Source organism: Mustelus asterias, chromosome 7, assembly GCF_964213995.1.
Source record: "Mustelus asterias chromosome 7, sMusAst1.hap1.1, whole genome shotgun sequence".
Lineage (NCBI taxonomy): Eukaryota > Metazoa > Chordata > Chondrichthyes > Carcharhiniformes > Triakidae > Mustelus > Mustelus asterias.
Window position 1 is genome coordinate 44,159,522 of NC_135807.1, and position 16,770 is coordinate 44,176,291.

The 16,770-nt window shown below is 44.6% G+C and overlaps 1 protein-coding gene across 5 annotated transcripts in view; it reads right to left on the reverse strand.

Annotated features, from left to right (window-relative positions):
- Positions 1-208: 208 nt before the first annotated feature.
- cibar1 (CBY1 interacting BAR domain containing 1) overlaps positions 209-16,770 on the reverse strand; it is a 46,322-nt gene continuing 29,760 nt past the window's right edge. For all 5 annotated transcript variants that reach the window (XM_078215988.1, XM_078215985.1, XM_078215984.1 and 2 more), the window contains 3 exons: positions 10,846-10,959; positions 5,003-5,122; positions 209-915 (listed from right to left, as the gene is read on the reverse strand). In XM_078215988.1, coding sequence (XP_078072114.1) covers positions 823-915; positions 5,003-5,122; positions 10,846-10,959 — 327 coding nt within the window. In that variant the 3' untranslated portion in view covers positions 209-822. The remainder of the gene's footprint in view (positions 916-5,002; positions 5,123-10,845; positions 10,960-16,770) is intronic.

Here is a 16,770-nt window from a genome sequence, read left to right on the forward strand (position 1 = left end):
ATCTGGAGAACAGGAGTTCATGGCAGTTTGCAAACTTGAATTCAGTTTTGAAAAACAGGGAATAAAAATCTGATTCGTTTTATATATAAAAGTGGCAATTAAGCTATTGGACTGTTGTAAAAACACACTTACAAATTCCCTTCAGAGAAGGAAACCTGCCATTTTTTTTAACCCAGTTTGACCCTTATGTCAACACATACCAATGTAGTTCATTTCTAACTGCCCTCTGAAACAAGGCATTCAGTTTTATTGAACTGTTACAAAGAATACCACCTTTTCAGAATAATTACAGATGGGTAATACATGTCAGGCTTATCAGTGATGCCTACATTCTGAAAACAAATTTACAATTCTGGTAACCATGATTTTCCTTCATTGATTTAATAAAGAGGCAAATAATATGCTCACTCTCATCATCAATGCAGACATAGAAAACAAATTTGTGTGTACTACATGTATAATCAAATTTTGTACAGCTGACAGTTGCCAGTAGCTTTGTTATACAAGATGCATATCAGCTTCAGAATGTAAACAAATTGCACATTGTGCATTATGAACATTAATTATGTTACACAATCAGATGAATTTTCACTTAAGTGTTGTGTATATAGTACCAGGTCCTAAATCTTTGAGTGAAAACTACTTAACTGTTTACATATAAAATTTTGGCATACATAAAACGAAAATAGTGTTTGGCAGTGTCAAATGTGTAAAACAACTGAGGTTTCTTGTAAGGCTGGATAGATTTACATCAATGAAGATTATAAAATAAATGTACCATACAGAAATAACTATCCAATGATCAAAAAAAGTGCATCATTCTCAGTCCTCATCCTCTTCTTCCTCGTCCTCATCTTCCTCCTCTTCATCATCATCTTCCTCCTCTTGAATCTTTTTTTTGCATAATGGAGGGTGCTGTACCAAAAATTAACAATCAGACTGGAGATCAAAGCTAAATGTCATTGATGTTGCATCACAATTCTACATAATGAAGGTGAACAATATGATTAGAGTTTATACAGTTCCTTTGTCAAGAGAAACAGAGGTATTCCTAACTCCATGGTACCAATCTGACTTGCACAGCAGTCGAAACAAACCTGAGTACCACATTTGGAAAAAAACCCCTGATTTTAGAACACGAAATAAATCTGGCACATTGTGGTTTCGGGGGGGAGAGGGAGGGGGTCTACTCCATTTAATATAAACTTTATGCAACATACAGTTGAAGTTCGAGATCCCTGGATATACTTAACGGTCACGAGTTAGAAAAGCCTACACAATTCAGTAAATGTTCCAAGAAAATTTCCTTATGTGCACAAAGTCCCAATGTGTAATTAAAATGAATGTAACCCCAATAGGCAGGGAAAATTAAATCGATGCAGTAATCATCCAGCAACTGACTCAGATGTGCATCATTGATAAGTTTGCTTTGCCAGTGAAGGTTTCAAAGCTGTCTGACGAAAGCATCATATCCAAATGTGAATAACTATGTCTTACCTACAGGAGATACAGGACGGATATCAGAGGTAGGTTCTTTACGCAGAGAGTGGTTGGGGTGTGGAATGGACTGCCTGCAGTGATAGTGGAGTCAGACACTTTAGAAACATTTAAGCGGTTATTGGATAGGCACATGGAGCACACCAGGATGATAGGGAGTGGGATAGCTTGATCTTGGTTTCAGATAAAGCTCGGCACAACATCGTGGGCCGAAGGGCCTGTTCTGTGCTGTACTGTTCTATGTTCTTACCTGTTATAGATACAACTACTATAATAGATTCTTTATAATGCTACGGTCAGGATTTTTATGACTATTATAACTTTTTGGCCATTTAACTCAAATTAGTCCATGCCCAGTTGCAATGGCTGCAAGAACAGTGATAGATATGTGTCTCTTAAGATAGCAACACCATTACACCTTTCTTTCAACCCCTTTCGATACCAGCTGCAGAAGGATTTACACTATGGTTCAACAAATACAAGAAAAGTCCTGAAGGAGAGTCATATGGTCTTGAAACATTAACTGTTTCTCTCTTCACAGATACTGCCAGACCTGCTGAGTTTTTCTAGCATTTTCTGTTTTTAATTCAGATTTCCAGGATCTGCAGTATTTTTGCTTTTTATTATTACAATGAAGATGCAGCTGGAATAGGGCGGCACGGTAGCACAGTTGTTAGCACTGCTGCTTCACAGCTCCAGGGTCCCGGGTTCGATTCCCGGCTCGGGTCACTGTCTGTGTGGAGTTTGCACATTCTCCTCGTGTCTGCGTGGGTTTCCTCCGGGTGCTCCGGTTTCCTCCCACAGTCCAAAGATGTGCGGGTTAGGTTGATTGGCCAGGTTAAAAAAAAAAATTGCCCCTTAGAGTCCTGGGATGCGTAGGTTAGAGGGATTAGCGGGTAAAATATGTGGGGGTAGGGCCTGGGTGGGATTGTGGTCGGTGCAGACTCGATGGGCCGAATGGCCTCCTTCTGCACTGTAGGGTTTCTATGATTTCTATGGAAGCTGGTCCTTCAAGTGCAGTGCCGAAAATCTTCCTTTACCTGTCTACTCATCCTTCTCATCATCACCTGGAGGACTAAGTTCTTCTAAGTTGCATGAAAATTATTCTGGAAACCATGCTGTGTTACAAGGACCTTCCAGATTTCTGAAGCATCTCAAACCAGATTTGTGCTCTTGACTGGAACTGGGAAAATTCATCAATTTTGCTTCCAATTTCCACCCTTCTCTCACTTACACATTGTTATTCCCCAGCATTTTCCTCCCTTGACTTCTCTGACTCCCTGTCTGGAGATAGGCGTCTACCAATATTCATTTGAAGCCCAACTCCCACACTACACTTCCTCACACCTTGCTTCTTGTAAGTGCCCCATTCCCAATTTCTCCATCTCTGTTTCATCTGCTGTGGTTGATGAGGTCCCCACCCAGGTCTAACCTATTTCCTGCACTTCTGCTCACACCCCTTCCCCTCACTTCCAGAATGATGATAGGGTTCCCATGCCCTTACTTTCCACCCCAACAACCCCACATTCCACCATTTTCACCACCTCCAGCATGATGTCAAACACATCTTTGCCTCCCTTCCCTGTCAGCATTCTGGAGGAATCATTCCTCCCTGTAAGCCTGGTTCACTCTTATCATCCCCAATACCTTACCCCCTTCCCACTACACTTTGCCTTGTAATCACAAGAGGTGTAAGGCCTGCCCCTTTACCTCCTCTATCCTCACTGTCTAAGGCCCGAATACTTCTTCTTTAATGGTTTATTTAATACTTATTTCAATTTAGTTTACTACGTTCACTGCTAACAATGCAGTCTCCTGTACATTAGGGAGACCAAATGCAGACTGGGTGACTGCTTTGTGGAACACCTTCGCTTAGTCCACAAGCATGACCTCAACCTTCCGGGTGCTTGCCATTTTAACTCACACAACATTGACCTTTATTCTGCGGGTTAGATGCATTGGCCATGCTAAATTGCCCCTTAATGTCCCGGGATGTGCAGGTTACAGGGATTAGTGGGATAAATATGTGGGGTTACAAGGATAGGGCATAGGTCGGATTGTTGTTGGTGCAGACTTCATGGGTCGAATGGCCTCCTTCTGCACTGTAGGGATTCTATGGATTCTATTTACACCTACTCTGGACCTATGCTTTGTTTCTTTAATACTATCATTCCCATTCCCTTTTATTCCATTACATCTTGCTCCACCTGTCCCTCCCCACTTTTTCAGCAGCACAAAACCTATCACATTTCTACCACTCTCCAGTTTTAAAGAAGTATCTTTTTGGACTCTATGTAAATTCTGCTTCTTACTCTACAGATGCTTTCAGAGCTGCTGCATTTTTCCAGCACTTTCTGTTTTTAATTCAGATCTACAGCATCAACAGTGTTTTGTTTTTATTTTAGAGAATTCCAATGATTAACAATCCTCCGAGAAAATAAATTCCTACTCATCTTCATCTTAAATGGGACACCTTTGGTTTTAGACGGTGCCTAATTTTAGATTTCCCCACACAAAAAACATCTACCTTGTTAAGCCCCCTCAGAATCTTATCTTTAATAAGATCATCACTAATTCTACTAAAAAAATTCCAATAGGCCCAACTTGCTCTACCTTTCCTCATAAGACAATACCTTCATCCCAGGGATCAGCCTAATGAATCTTTTCTGAACATGCTTCCCACGCAAGAATATCCCTTCTTAAGTAAGGAGACCAAAACTGTTTACAATAAGCCAGGTGTGGTCTCACCAATGTTCTGCATAAGACATCTCTACTTTTATATTTCATCCGCCTTGCAGCAAAGGCCAACAATTCATTTGCCTTCCTAATTACTTGCTGTACCTGCATACTATTTGTGATTCATGTACAAGGATACTCTCTGTACAACAGCATTCTGCAATCTCTCGACTTAAATAATATTTTGTTTTACATTCTTCCTGTCAAAATGGTCAACCTTACATTTTCCTCCATTATTCTCCATCTGTCAAATATTTGCCCACTCACTTAACCCAACCACATCCCTTTGCAGATTATTTGTATCGCCCTCACAACTTGCTTTCCTACCCATCTTTGTATCATGAGAAAATTTGGCTGCAATGCAGTTGGTCCCTTCTTCTAAGTCATTAATCTAGGTCATAAATAGTTGAGGCCCCAGCACTGATCCTTGCAACATTTCACTAGTAGCAGTTTGACAACCTGAAAATGTCCCAATATGCCAACTCTGTTCGTTATTCAATCCTCTATCCATGCTAATTTATCACCCCAAAACAATGAGAGGTTATTTTGTGCAGCATGCTGTCACATGGTACCTTATCGAATGCCTTTCGGAAATGTATGACCTCTACTGGTTTTCCTTTATCCACCATGCCTGTCACATCATCAAAGAATGCCAACAAATCTGTCAAACCAGGATAACTGGAGAATATGGGTGTCAATCTTGCTACCTCTCGCATGTAAAACCAGTAATCTACCATTTGAGCTAATTCCCCAGGCTTATCTCTCTTACCTTAGAAGATCCTGATGTGCGTAGAGTTGAGTCCATTCCATTCGTGGCGTTTACAGAATTTGCAGACACAATGCTTAGGCGAGGCTGGCTGTCTTGTAAATGAAGTGTGTTCCTGAAAATCTACAAAAAGCATGAACCAGCCCAATAGTAAGTACACATCAGTAACATTGATCATAAATTGTTAGTTATTTTCCAAATGTTAAAAAAAAACTTGCAATTCTTAACATACTTCACACAAACAATACCATGTCAGTAGATACAAAGAAGTGTACAGCACAGGCCCTTCTGCCCACCAAGACAAAACTGATTCATGTTTCAAAAATATTTTGTAATCAAACTTTTTAAATTGGATACTATGCATGGTGACATTAGGCAAAAAGGTTATCATTGGAACTCCTGCATAAATTGAAGATATTACACCAGTACTAGAAGTGAATGTAACACAGTTAGGAGCAACATAAATCCGAAGACAGTTGGAGCAGAGACTGTGAATTAGACAATTCCATTGCTTTGTCTCAGATCTGCTGGGGCCAACAAACCTTTTAATAAGATTTAGTAAATGAGTCAGCTAAAAAATTATCTTATGGTGGGGAATGTTTTTAACGTAGAAAATAGGAGCAGGAGTAGGTCATTCAACCCTTCGAGCCTGCTCTGTCATTCAACATGATCATGGTTGGTCCTGTATCTCAATGCCACACTCCCGTATTCTCTTCATACCCCTCCAAACACCTTTAGAGTCGAGAAATTTGTAAGGCTTTTCAAGACTGTGACTTTGCAGCTTGTTTTGCGATTCTGCTTACTTACATTAATGCACAAAAAGTAGCTAGAATGGAGGAAGAAGAAAAGGACAAATATCCAAAATGATCCTAAATAATTACTGCACTGTTAAGGGAAAAGAATTAGATAAATTATTTGGATAAAGCTTTAACTTTTCTGGTTTACCATTCAGATCTCAAACAGTGCAATTCAGTGCTTAAATTATAAATGGATATTATTTAGAGAATGATCACTGTAACAAAGTGATCATCACTTTAAATATATTAACTTATGCCGTCTTACTTCCATGTAAGTTCCTGAAGATTACTTGAACAAATCCAAAATATGAATTCAATGGGCTACATTGAGGGAAGAATAGAGTTGCTATTTTTTGACAGATGGTTCACATTTTCACTTGTGTGCCAGAGAATATGCACAAATGATCAGGGCTGGCTTATAAAAAACACAGTAAGAAGTTTAACAACACCAGGTTAAAGTCCAACAGGTTTATTTGGTAGCAAAAGCCACACAAGCTTTCGAGGCTCTGAGCCCCTTCTTCAGGTGAGTGGGAATTCTGTTCACAAACAGAACTTATAAGACACAGACTCAATTTACATGGTTGGAATGCGAATACTTACAACTAATCCAGTCTTTAAGAAACAAAACAATGGGAGTGGAGAGAGCATCAAGACAGGCTAAAAAGATGTGTATTGTCTCCAGACAAGACAGCCAGTGAAACTCTGCAGGTCCACGCAACTGTGGGAGTTACAAATAGTGTGACATAAATTCTGATTCTAGGATCGCATGATAAAGACTCAGGAGGAAAAAAGCAGAAATGTTTATGTGAAATAGTGTGACATAAACCCAATATCCCGGTTGAGGCCGTCCTTGTGTGTGCGGAACCAAGGCCATCCCCACACCCCCACTTCTTGCCTTCAAACAACCGCACAACCTCAAACAGACCATTGTCCGCAGCAAACTACCCAGCCTTCAGGAGAACAGTGACCAAGACACCACACAACCCTGCCACAGCAACCTCTGCAAGACGTGCCGGATCATCGACACAGATGCCATCATCTCACGTGAGAACACCATCCACCAGGTACACGGTACATACTCTTGCAACTCGGCCAACGTTGTCTACCTGATACGCTGCAAGAAAGGATGTCCCGAGGCATGGTACATTGGGGAAACTATGCAGACGCTGCGACAACGGATGAATGAACACCGCTCGACAATCACCAGGCAAGACTGTTCTCTTCCTGTTGGGGAGCACTTCAGCGGTCACGGGCATTCGGCCTCTGATATTCGGGTAAGCGTTCTCCAAGGCGGCCTTCGCGACACACGACAGCGCAGAGTCGCGGAGCAGAAACTGATAGCCAGGTTCCGCACACACAAGGACGGCCTCAACCGGGATATTGGGTTTATGTCACACTATTTCACATAAACATTTCTGCTTTTTTCCTCCTGAGTCTTTATCATGCGATCCTAGAATCAGAATTTATGTCACACTATTTGTAACTCCCACAGTTGCGTGGACCTGCAGAGTTTCACTGGCTGTCTTGTCTGGAGACAATACACATCTTTTTAGCCTGTCTTGATGCTCTCTCCACTCCCATTGTTTTGTTTCTTAAAGACTGGATTAGTTGTAAGTATTCGCATTCCAACCATGTAAATTGAGTCTGTGTCTTATAAGTTCTGTTTGTGAACAGAATTCCCACTCACCTGAAGAAGGGGCTCAGAGCCTCGAAAGCTTGTGTGGCTTTTGCTACCAAATAAACCTGTTGGACTTTAACCTGGTGTTGTTAAACTTCTTACTGTGTTTACCCCAGTCCAACGCCGGCATCTCCACATTATAAAAAACAGGAAGCATGTTTTTGTTGTTGATTCTTTAAAAGATCTGGATGATTGACACTTTTATTGGGCTGTAGTGAAAGAACTTAAAAAAATATATAGTGGAAAGTAATGAATAAATTTTTTAAACAAACTTTGTTTTGCACATGCTATTGTCATTATAGGGTTCATTTGTTCTATACACTGTACAGCAATTAACATTATGTTTCACAGCTTGGCATAGGGATATTGAGGGGCCATGGGGCTGGATGGGAGCAAAGCCTGCTATGGGGGAGCATGAGGTGGCATAGAAGAGCATGGGGAGTGTGTGAAGAGAGGGGGCTGGAGGGCCTATTTTTATTTCATCCAGGAAGAAATCTCGCAGTGCCAAGGGGAGCTTTTTAAACAGCCTGTTTCCCCTCATGTGGGAATCTAGAACTAGGGGACACTGTTTGAAATTAAGGGCTGCGATTCTCCCAAAAGTGCTAAATTGGTGGGAGAACTGTTCTAAATACCGACTGTTCTGTCAGTTCAGCTTTTCACCTGAATCTCCACACTCTGTGCACTGCAGAGGTCCCAGTCAGGAATCTCATTAAAAACCTGGGGGGGGGGGTGCTATTTGCGCCGGAGTTCTGACAGTTCTGGAGCTCTACGCATGCGCACTGGCCCCAAACTGTCAAACCCCCGTTTGCTGGCCAGCCTGATCACTGGCCAACCTGGGACCACCACAGTGCTGCCCCTCCAGTCCCCCTCACGGCCCAATCGCGGCCCCCACAGCAATTCCTGGGCCAGCCCTGCCCGATGGGCAGTGCCAAGGCACCCCCTGGGCATGGGCACTTTGCCCATTGGGCAGTGCCAGGGGACACAGCGGACACAAACTGGCACTGCCAGGGTGCCCATGTCCAGGGGGCACCACCCCCCACCGCCCGACCCCGTGGGGGGCCCCCGATTGCCCCCCCCCTCATTCCGACGGGGTCTCCCGCTAGTTCTCCAAACATGAGGAGCTAGTCTGAACCCTGTCGGAATGAAGTACTCCTGGCGGGTGGGAGGTTCAATCGGGACCTGAAAGATCCTGATAATTAACTAATAAACATATTTAAAATACATGCAGAAAAGATTTAAATGACGTATCTGCCTTCCTGCCGGTTTCCAGCGTGGTCTGGCCGGTGACTGTTCTCTGGCTCTGGGAGATATGCATGCGTTCCCGGCGCATGTGCAAATCCCTGTTCAAGGCTGGAGATGCGCGTCTCCCACCCTGACCCGACAGAAAAGTTGCGGGTCCCAATGGGAGAATCGCGGCCAAAGTGTCTCCCATTTAAGAGTTGAGGAAGAATTTCTTCTCTCAGGTGGTTGTTAATCTTTGGACTTTCTTCCCCAGATAGAAGGTTATGTTGGATTGTTGAATATATTCAAGACTGAGTTGGACAGAGTTTTGATCTATGAGGGAGTCAAAGGTTATGAGTGGGGGTTAGAGGGTGTGGGCTGTATAGGAGCAGAATGAGGAAAGTAGAGTTAAGGCCACAACCATATCAGCCAAGATTTTATTGATCAGTGGAGCAGTCTCGAGGGGTACATATGGCCTACTCCTGCTACTGTTCTGAAAGGTTAACTCTGTTTTCCTCTACACAGATGCTGCCATTCATGCTGAATTTTTCCAGCATTTACTGATTTTACTTCACATTTCCAGCATCTGCAGTATTTTGCTTTTATTTTAGTTAACTACCTGGATAATTAAGCTATCTCATCAAGCAGGACTAATTTTGTTCTAGTCACTGGAAAAAGTAAAAAGCTGGGCCTGTTGGCTAAATGACAGAATCAGATAATTTCTTTCCCTAGTATAAAATCATAAGAAATAAGAATGGAGTAGGCCCTTTGGCCTGCTCTGCCATTCAATAAGATCCTTGAAGGTCAAAAATCTGTCTAACTCAGCCATGAATATATTCATTGACACATCTTCCATTGCTCTCTGGCATAGAATTCCAAAGATTAACAACCCTTTTAATTAAGATTTGGACACCAGCTCCAAAATAATGGATTAGTGAGCAGAAACAAATAAAAATGGGTATTTTCCCTCAAATTACTTAACTAAAATAAATAAAATAAATACAGGAGAGGACAAAAATGCAAGATAGTCTATTATATATTAAAAACACTGAGTGAGTCACAAAATTCCACCTGAAAATTAATTTAAACTCTTACGTAACACTTTGTCAGGGTGGTAGGTGTATGGAAAGCACTGTCAGGGGTGGTGGTGCAGGCAGGTACGATAGGGACATTTAAGGGGCTTTTAGATAAGCATATGAATATGCAAGGAAGAGAGAGATATGGACCAAGGGCAGGCAAAAGGGATTAGTTTAATTTGGTGTCATGTTCGGCACAACACTGTGGGCCAAAGAGCCTGTTGCTGTGTTGCCCTATGTTCTATGAAAGCTATTTTAGCCAACACTTCTCTGAGCTTACAGTGGTATGGTACAGCTCAGCCATGTTATATTGGTCACATTGTTTAAAAGTTTAAAGTTTATTTCATTAGTGTCACAAGTAGGCTTATATTAACACTGCAATGAAGTTACTGTGAAAATCCCTAGTCACCACACTCTGGCGCCTGTTCGGATACACTGAGAGAGAATTTAGCATGGCAAATGCACCTAACCAGCATGTCTTTCGGACTGTGGGAGGAAACCGGAGCACCAGGAGGAAACCCATGCAGGCACGGGGAGAACTTGCAAACTCCACACAGTCACCCAAGGCTGGAATTCATAGAAACCCTACAGTGCAGAAAGAGGCCATTTGGCCCATCGAGTCTGCACCGACCACAATCCCACCCAGGCCCTACCCCATAGCCACCCACTAATCCCTCTAACCTACACATCTCAGGACACTAAGGGGCAATTTTAGCATGGCCAATCAACCTAACCCGCACATCTTTGGACTGTGGGAGGAAACCGGAGCACCCGGAGGAAACCCACGCAGGCACGAGGAGAATGTGCAAACTCCACACAGACAGTGACCCAAGCCGGGAATCGAACCCAGGTCCTGGTGCTGTGAGGCAGCAGTGCTAACCACTGTGCCACCAATGTCAAGATAATATTGAGTTATTGCCACTGTATAATTGAGTGTGGTATAGTTCAATGCCCAGTTTATGTAGTTTCTGAACAAGAAGCCATTGAGCAGTACAACAAAGTAGGAATGTCTTTCAAATTAAAAATTGTTTGTTGGAATACTCTCGCCTTAAAAATCTCAAAAATACAGCTTACCTCCATATCTGCCTCTTCATCAATATTCTGTACATGCTGATATGCATTGCTATAAACTTCTAAAGCTTTTGCGTGGAATGCCATTTCAATTGTGATGAAGTCTCCAAAAATCTTCTATTTTAAGTGAACAAAAAGTCTTGAATTCACCAATGGAAAGCACAGTTTGATGCATCAAAATATTTCTGTTAGTTGATGTTAAAATATCCATGTGTTATAAAATAAAATTTAATCTAAATCAAGTTATCCCCTAAAATGTATCATGGCATTAATAAGATATTAATTCCTAGAGATATTTTTAAACGGTGACACACATCTCAAAAACATTCAACATATATGATTGACAACCAGGCTAAATTTAAATTAAATAAAGTTCATACATGGTGAGTTTCATTTCCCAATGATATAGTTTTGTACATTGTGCATAGCCCTAAACAAGAGTCTTTTATTTTCTGACAGCTATGGAATGCACAATTTATTCATATATAGTGAAACCTGAATTATCTTCACTCTCATGTACCATAAAAATCATTCCATGCAGATGCAGGGAACAGATTCACTCACTAGGTGCCACACAGACTACATCAATTGTTCATGGACAGACAAATGTGGTCAGCTACCTACATGATCAAAGCACTATTCTTCAAACTGATGGGGAAATACTAACAGATAATGGCCCATAGTGTTGCCTCACCCCAGGGAATCATCTCAGGTCTGAGTAGAGCCAGTGAACTAACTTTTCCCCACTGTCCAACATTTTTTCCCACTTCTGATCAAGGTCTGTAAAATCAGCCGAACTTGCTTTTTCCACAAGTTCAAAGAGGACTCAGCAATTCAGCAAACAGTAGCTTCAACATTAGCAATTCTGCAGCCATAGATACTCCTAAGCATTCGGAAGAACAGTGCAAGAATGAACATTCACTGGTATTACCATATGAATCATTGAATATCTTCGCGTATAAAGGAGAAACTAAATGACAAGATTTTACATTTAAAATGTTTACTGATGACCAAGGACATTATTGACTAAACACTATTTTCTTTTTATTGCTGAAAAAACTCAGGTCTGGCAGCATCTGTGGAGAGCTGAACAGGATTAATGTTTTCAGTCAAACATTGCTCTTCCTCTGAAATGGTTGTAGATTTATTTATTTATCCGAATCCTCTTTGTATGAGGAGTTAACTTTTCTGGCAGCCAGATTTGTAGCTGCAATTGCCCTGGCCACATTATACTCTTTTTCCTCGTCGTTCCGATGATGGGCAGGATTATCCAGCTTCACTCTCCCCAAGACCGGAAAATCCTGCTCCATGTCAATGGACCTTTGTATTGTCCGAGCCCCTCGCCTGCTATGATTCCCGTGGCAGGCGGGACGGAAAAATGCCGCAGGATGAGTGATCTGCATCACCCTCCTCCTGAGGCACCATTACTCTCCACAGCACAACAAACTGTCATCATCCTGGAGACCTTTGCTGTGTTCTTTTATTAATTCATGGGATGTGAGCATCACTGGGTAGGCCAGCATTTGTACTGCCCATTCCCAATTACAATCGAGAAGATGGTGATGAGCTCCCTTCTTTAATTGCTACAGTCCTCATGGTGTAGGTACACCCACAGTGCTGTTTGACAGGGTGTTCCAAGATTTGTACCCAGCTTCAGTGAAAGAACAGTGATATAGTTCTAAATCAGGGTGGTGAGTGGCTTGGAGGGGAACTTCCATGTATTTGCTGCCCTTCTCCTAGATGGTGATGGTCATGGTTTTAATGGTGCTAAGGGGCCTTGGTGAGTTCCTGCATTGCATGTTGTGGATGGTATACAATACTGCCATTGTGCATCGGTGGTGGAGGAACTGAATATTTGTGGATGGGGTAGCAATCAAGCGGGCTGTTTTGTCCTGGATGTTGTCGAGCTTCTTGAGTGTTCTTGGAGCTGCGCTAATCCAGGCAAGTGGAGAGTATTCCAACACACTCCTGATGTGTCCTATAGATGGTGGTAAGACCTTGGGGAGTTAGGAGTGAGTTACTCTGCACAGAATTCCCAATCTCTGACTTGCTCGTGAGTCACAGTATTTATATGGTTGGTTCAGTTCAGTTTCTGGTCAATGGCAACACCAAAGATGTTGATAGTGGGGGATTCAGCAATGGTAATACCATTGAATTTCAAGGGGTGATATTCTCTCTGGAGATGGTCATTGCTTGACCCTTGTGTGGCGCAAATGTTACCATTTGTCAGCCCAAGCCTGGATTGTCCAACTCTTGCTACATTTGGACACGAACTGCTTCAGTATCTGAGGAGTCACGAATGGTGTTGAACATGTGTAATCGTCAGCAAACATCTCCAATTCTTTTCAACGTATTAGCAAGTGCATGCTTTGGTAATTACTTGATGACCTTATCCACCAATGCAAGACATTATGATGAAGGTGCTTCTCAGTTACCCCATTCAGATGATGGATGGCAGCGTTTCGTTCCCCCGTGATGTAACAATGCAGGTCCATTGAAGGGCCACTAAGACCTGCAAGCGAGCAACCACCCCCCTCGCGATGCTTAGATTGAACAGTCTTCTCACCCCCACCCTGGCCCCGAGTTGCACTTATCTGGATTCCCCGCATCAGGTGCCCCCGGCACAACTGGCACCCTGGAGGGTGACGGTGACTTTATGCTCACCTCTGATATCCCCTTTGGAGGTGAGGTTGCCAAGTTCTTGTTGTTATACAGGTGTTGAACATTCAGTGGGAGGAGCGGGGGGGGGGGGGGGGGGGGGGGAAAGAGTCCTGGCAGCAGGGCTCGCTAATAAGATGTTAATGTATTTAAATGAGGTTTCCAATCTTCCATGGCGGGATTATCACGGGTGAGGGGCCTCGAAATTCAGAAAACATGATTTCTGGTGAGAATTGTGTTTCCCAATTTTCACAATATTTTGCACCGCTGTTACTGTTCTTGCTGACAACTAAAGTGGGCTGAAAATAACTCCCATTATCTGTAACATATAGTTATGAAAGTATGATTATTTCAGGATGTTGCTTGGCTAGCCTGTGGGACAGTTCTCTCAAATTTGGCACAGGCCCCCAAATGTTAGTAAGGAGGACTTTGTAGGGTTGACAAGGCCGAGTTTGCTATCAATGTTTCCGGTGCCTACGTCAATGCTGGATGATTCATCTGGTTTCACTCCTTATAGACTTTCCAGCGGTTTAATACAACTGAGTGGCTTGCTGGGCCATTTATGAGTCAGCCGCATTGCTGTAGGTCTGGAGTCACATATAGGCCAGACCAGGTAAGGATGGCAGGTTTACTTCTCTAAAGGACATTAGTGAACCAGATGGGTTTTTTTTTACGACAATTGACAATGGTTTCACAGTCATCATTAGACTTTTAATTCCAGAGTTTAATTGATTGAATTCAAATTCCACCATTTGGCATAGCATTACACAGTGTCTTTGGAATACTAGTCCAGAGACAATACCACTATGCCACTGCCTTGGCTTACAAGGCATCTATCAATTGGGAGACGAACCTCGAGGCTGCAGGTTGTAAGATTTTGTGTCTCTGTATGCCCTGTTTGTGAGCAGATATCCACTCCATCTGATGAAGGAGCAGCGCTCCGAAAGCTAATGGCAATAAACCTGTTGGACTTTAACCTGGTGCTGTTAAAACTCTTATAGTTGTAAGATCCTGCAGATGTCCTTAGCTGATGCTTGAATGGAGTTGGAGATGAAAACTTTAAAGGCTACAATGACTTTAATGGCCACTGTCAGTGCATGACCACCTGACCATCTTGAGAGCAGCAAGCTCTGAGCCTCTTGAAGCATTGTTGTTCATTCACATTGAGAAAGCTGATACTTTGTACATCTTGTCTGGAGGACTATGATTTCTTTCAAGCTGCAAATCAGTGTCCTTCCCCTCTGGTGTGGAATATGGCTGCAGAGGACACAGCTGCCATTGGTGCTCCTGTGCCTTTTCACAGGTCAATATAATATTTGCATCAGCTGTTTCCATTCTGCAGCAAAGGCTGAGTGCATATTGGTTACAGCAAGTTAAGTAAGGTCCAGGGAAAATCAAATGACTTCCAAAAAATTGCTCCTGTCCAATAATTCAGGGAAATCATGCTTTCAAAACAAGTGTTCAGAGAACACACTGTTCCCATAGGTATGGCAGAAGTTCTGTTTCTCTATTTAAACACTTTTGGCCATTTCCGTTTTACTGGTCAATGAAAAGATTAATAATCACACAAGTTTAAAAATCATATAAGCTGATATGAGAGAAACCACAGGTCTTTAGTAAAGCCAACACAAATAAGCATCAAGGCCTAGTAACAAGGGAGAAAACGATTGAATATAGTTATCTAACAAAAGCCCTTAGTCTGAAATAATTCATTAAATCAGACATATGGACATGGGAAAGGTAATTGATACCTACAAATCCAGACATAATTTGCAACAATGGTCAGCTAACATGATCAAACATTTCCACTGATTTGATATTATAATTAAGCAGGCATGTAACAGTGGTGATTGGTTGTAACATTTGCATTTTATGCATGATGTAACCCTAGTCAATAGTTGTACGTAGATAGAGATAACTCCTATAGCTTTGTTGGTGTATGTTAATTACTTGTAACCGGATCTGAAAATATATCTGCTTGTTTAATCTGAATTCTGTACTCTGGTTGGCCACAGATTGGCTTCCAGGGTCCTCACAATACAGCTCACATATTAAACAGCTGTGTGAAAAACTCTGGGCCCGATTCTCCCATCGCGCGCACCAGTTTTTTGGCACGTCGGGTTGGGAGATACGCGTGTATACCCCTGGGTATGGGGACCCTAGCAGTGCCCCTGGCACTGCCCAAGGGACAAAGTGCCTGTGCCCATGGTGCACTTTGGCACTGCCCACTGGGCATCGGGCAGTGCCAAGTGGGCAGGGCCAAGGGGCGATCGGTGGAGGGGGGCTGACCGATCCCACTCTGCATTGGGATCGGTCAGGGCTGGAGGGAAGCCAGCAATCGGGGTGGGGTGGGGTGGGGTGGGGGGTCTGCCACCCGTGGGGGGGGGGGTCTGCCACCCGTGGGGGGGGGGGGGGGGTCTGCCACCCGTGGGGGGGGGGTCTGCCACCCGTGAAGGAAGGAGGGAGGGGGGGGGGGTATGCCACCCGTGAGGGAGGGAGGGAGGGGGGGGAGGGAGGGAGGGAGGGGAGGGAGGGGGGGGAGGGGGGGGAGGGGGGGGAGGGGGGGGAGGGAGGGGAGGGGGGGGAGGGAGGGGAGGGGGGGAGGGAGGGGAGGGGGGGAGGGGGGAGGGAGGGGAGGGGGGGAGGGGAGGGGAGGGGAGGGGGGGAGGGAGGGGAGGGAGGGAGGGGAGGGGAGGGAGGGGAGGGGAGGGGAGGGAGGGAGGGAGGGGAGGGAGGGAGGGAGGGAGGGAGGGAGGGAGGGAGGGAGGGAGGGAGGGGGGGTCTGCCACCCGTGAAGGGGGGGGGCGGTCTGCCACCCGTGAAGGGGGGAGTTGCGGTCTGCCACCCGTGAAGGGGGGAGGGGGGGTCTGCCACCCGTGAAGGGGGGAGGGGGGTCTGCCACCCGTGAAGGGGGGAGGGGGGTCTGCCACCCGTGAAGGGGGGAGGGGGGGTCTGCCACCCGTGAAGGGGGGAGGGGGGGTCTGCCACCCGTGAAGGGGGGAGGGGGGGGTCTGCCACCCGTGAAGGGGGAGGGGGGGTCTGCCACCCGTGAAGGGGGGAGGGGGGTCTGCCACCCGTGAAGGGGGAGGGGGGGGTCTGCCACCCGTGAAGGGGGGAGGGGGGGTCTGCCACCCGTGAAGGGGGGAGGGGGGGGTCTGCCACCCGTGAAGGGGGGAGGGGGGGGTCTGCCACCCGTGAAGGGGGGAGGGGGGGGTCTGCCACCCGTGAAGGGGGGAGGGGGGGGTCTGCCACCCGTGAAGGGGGGAGGGG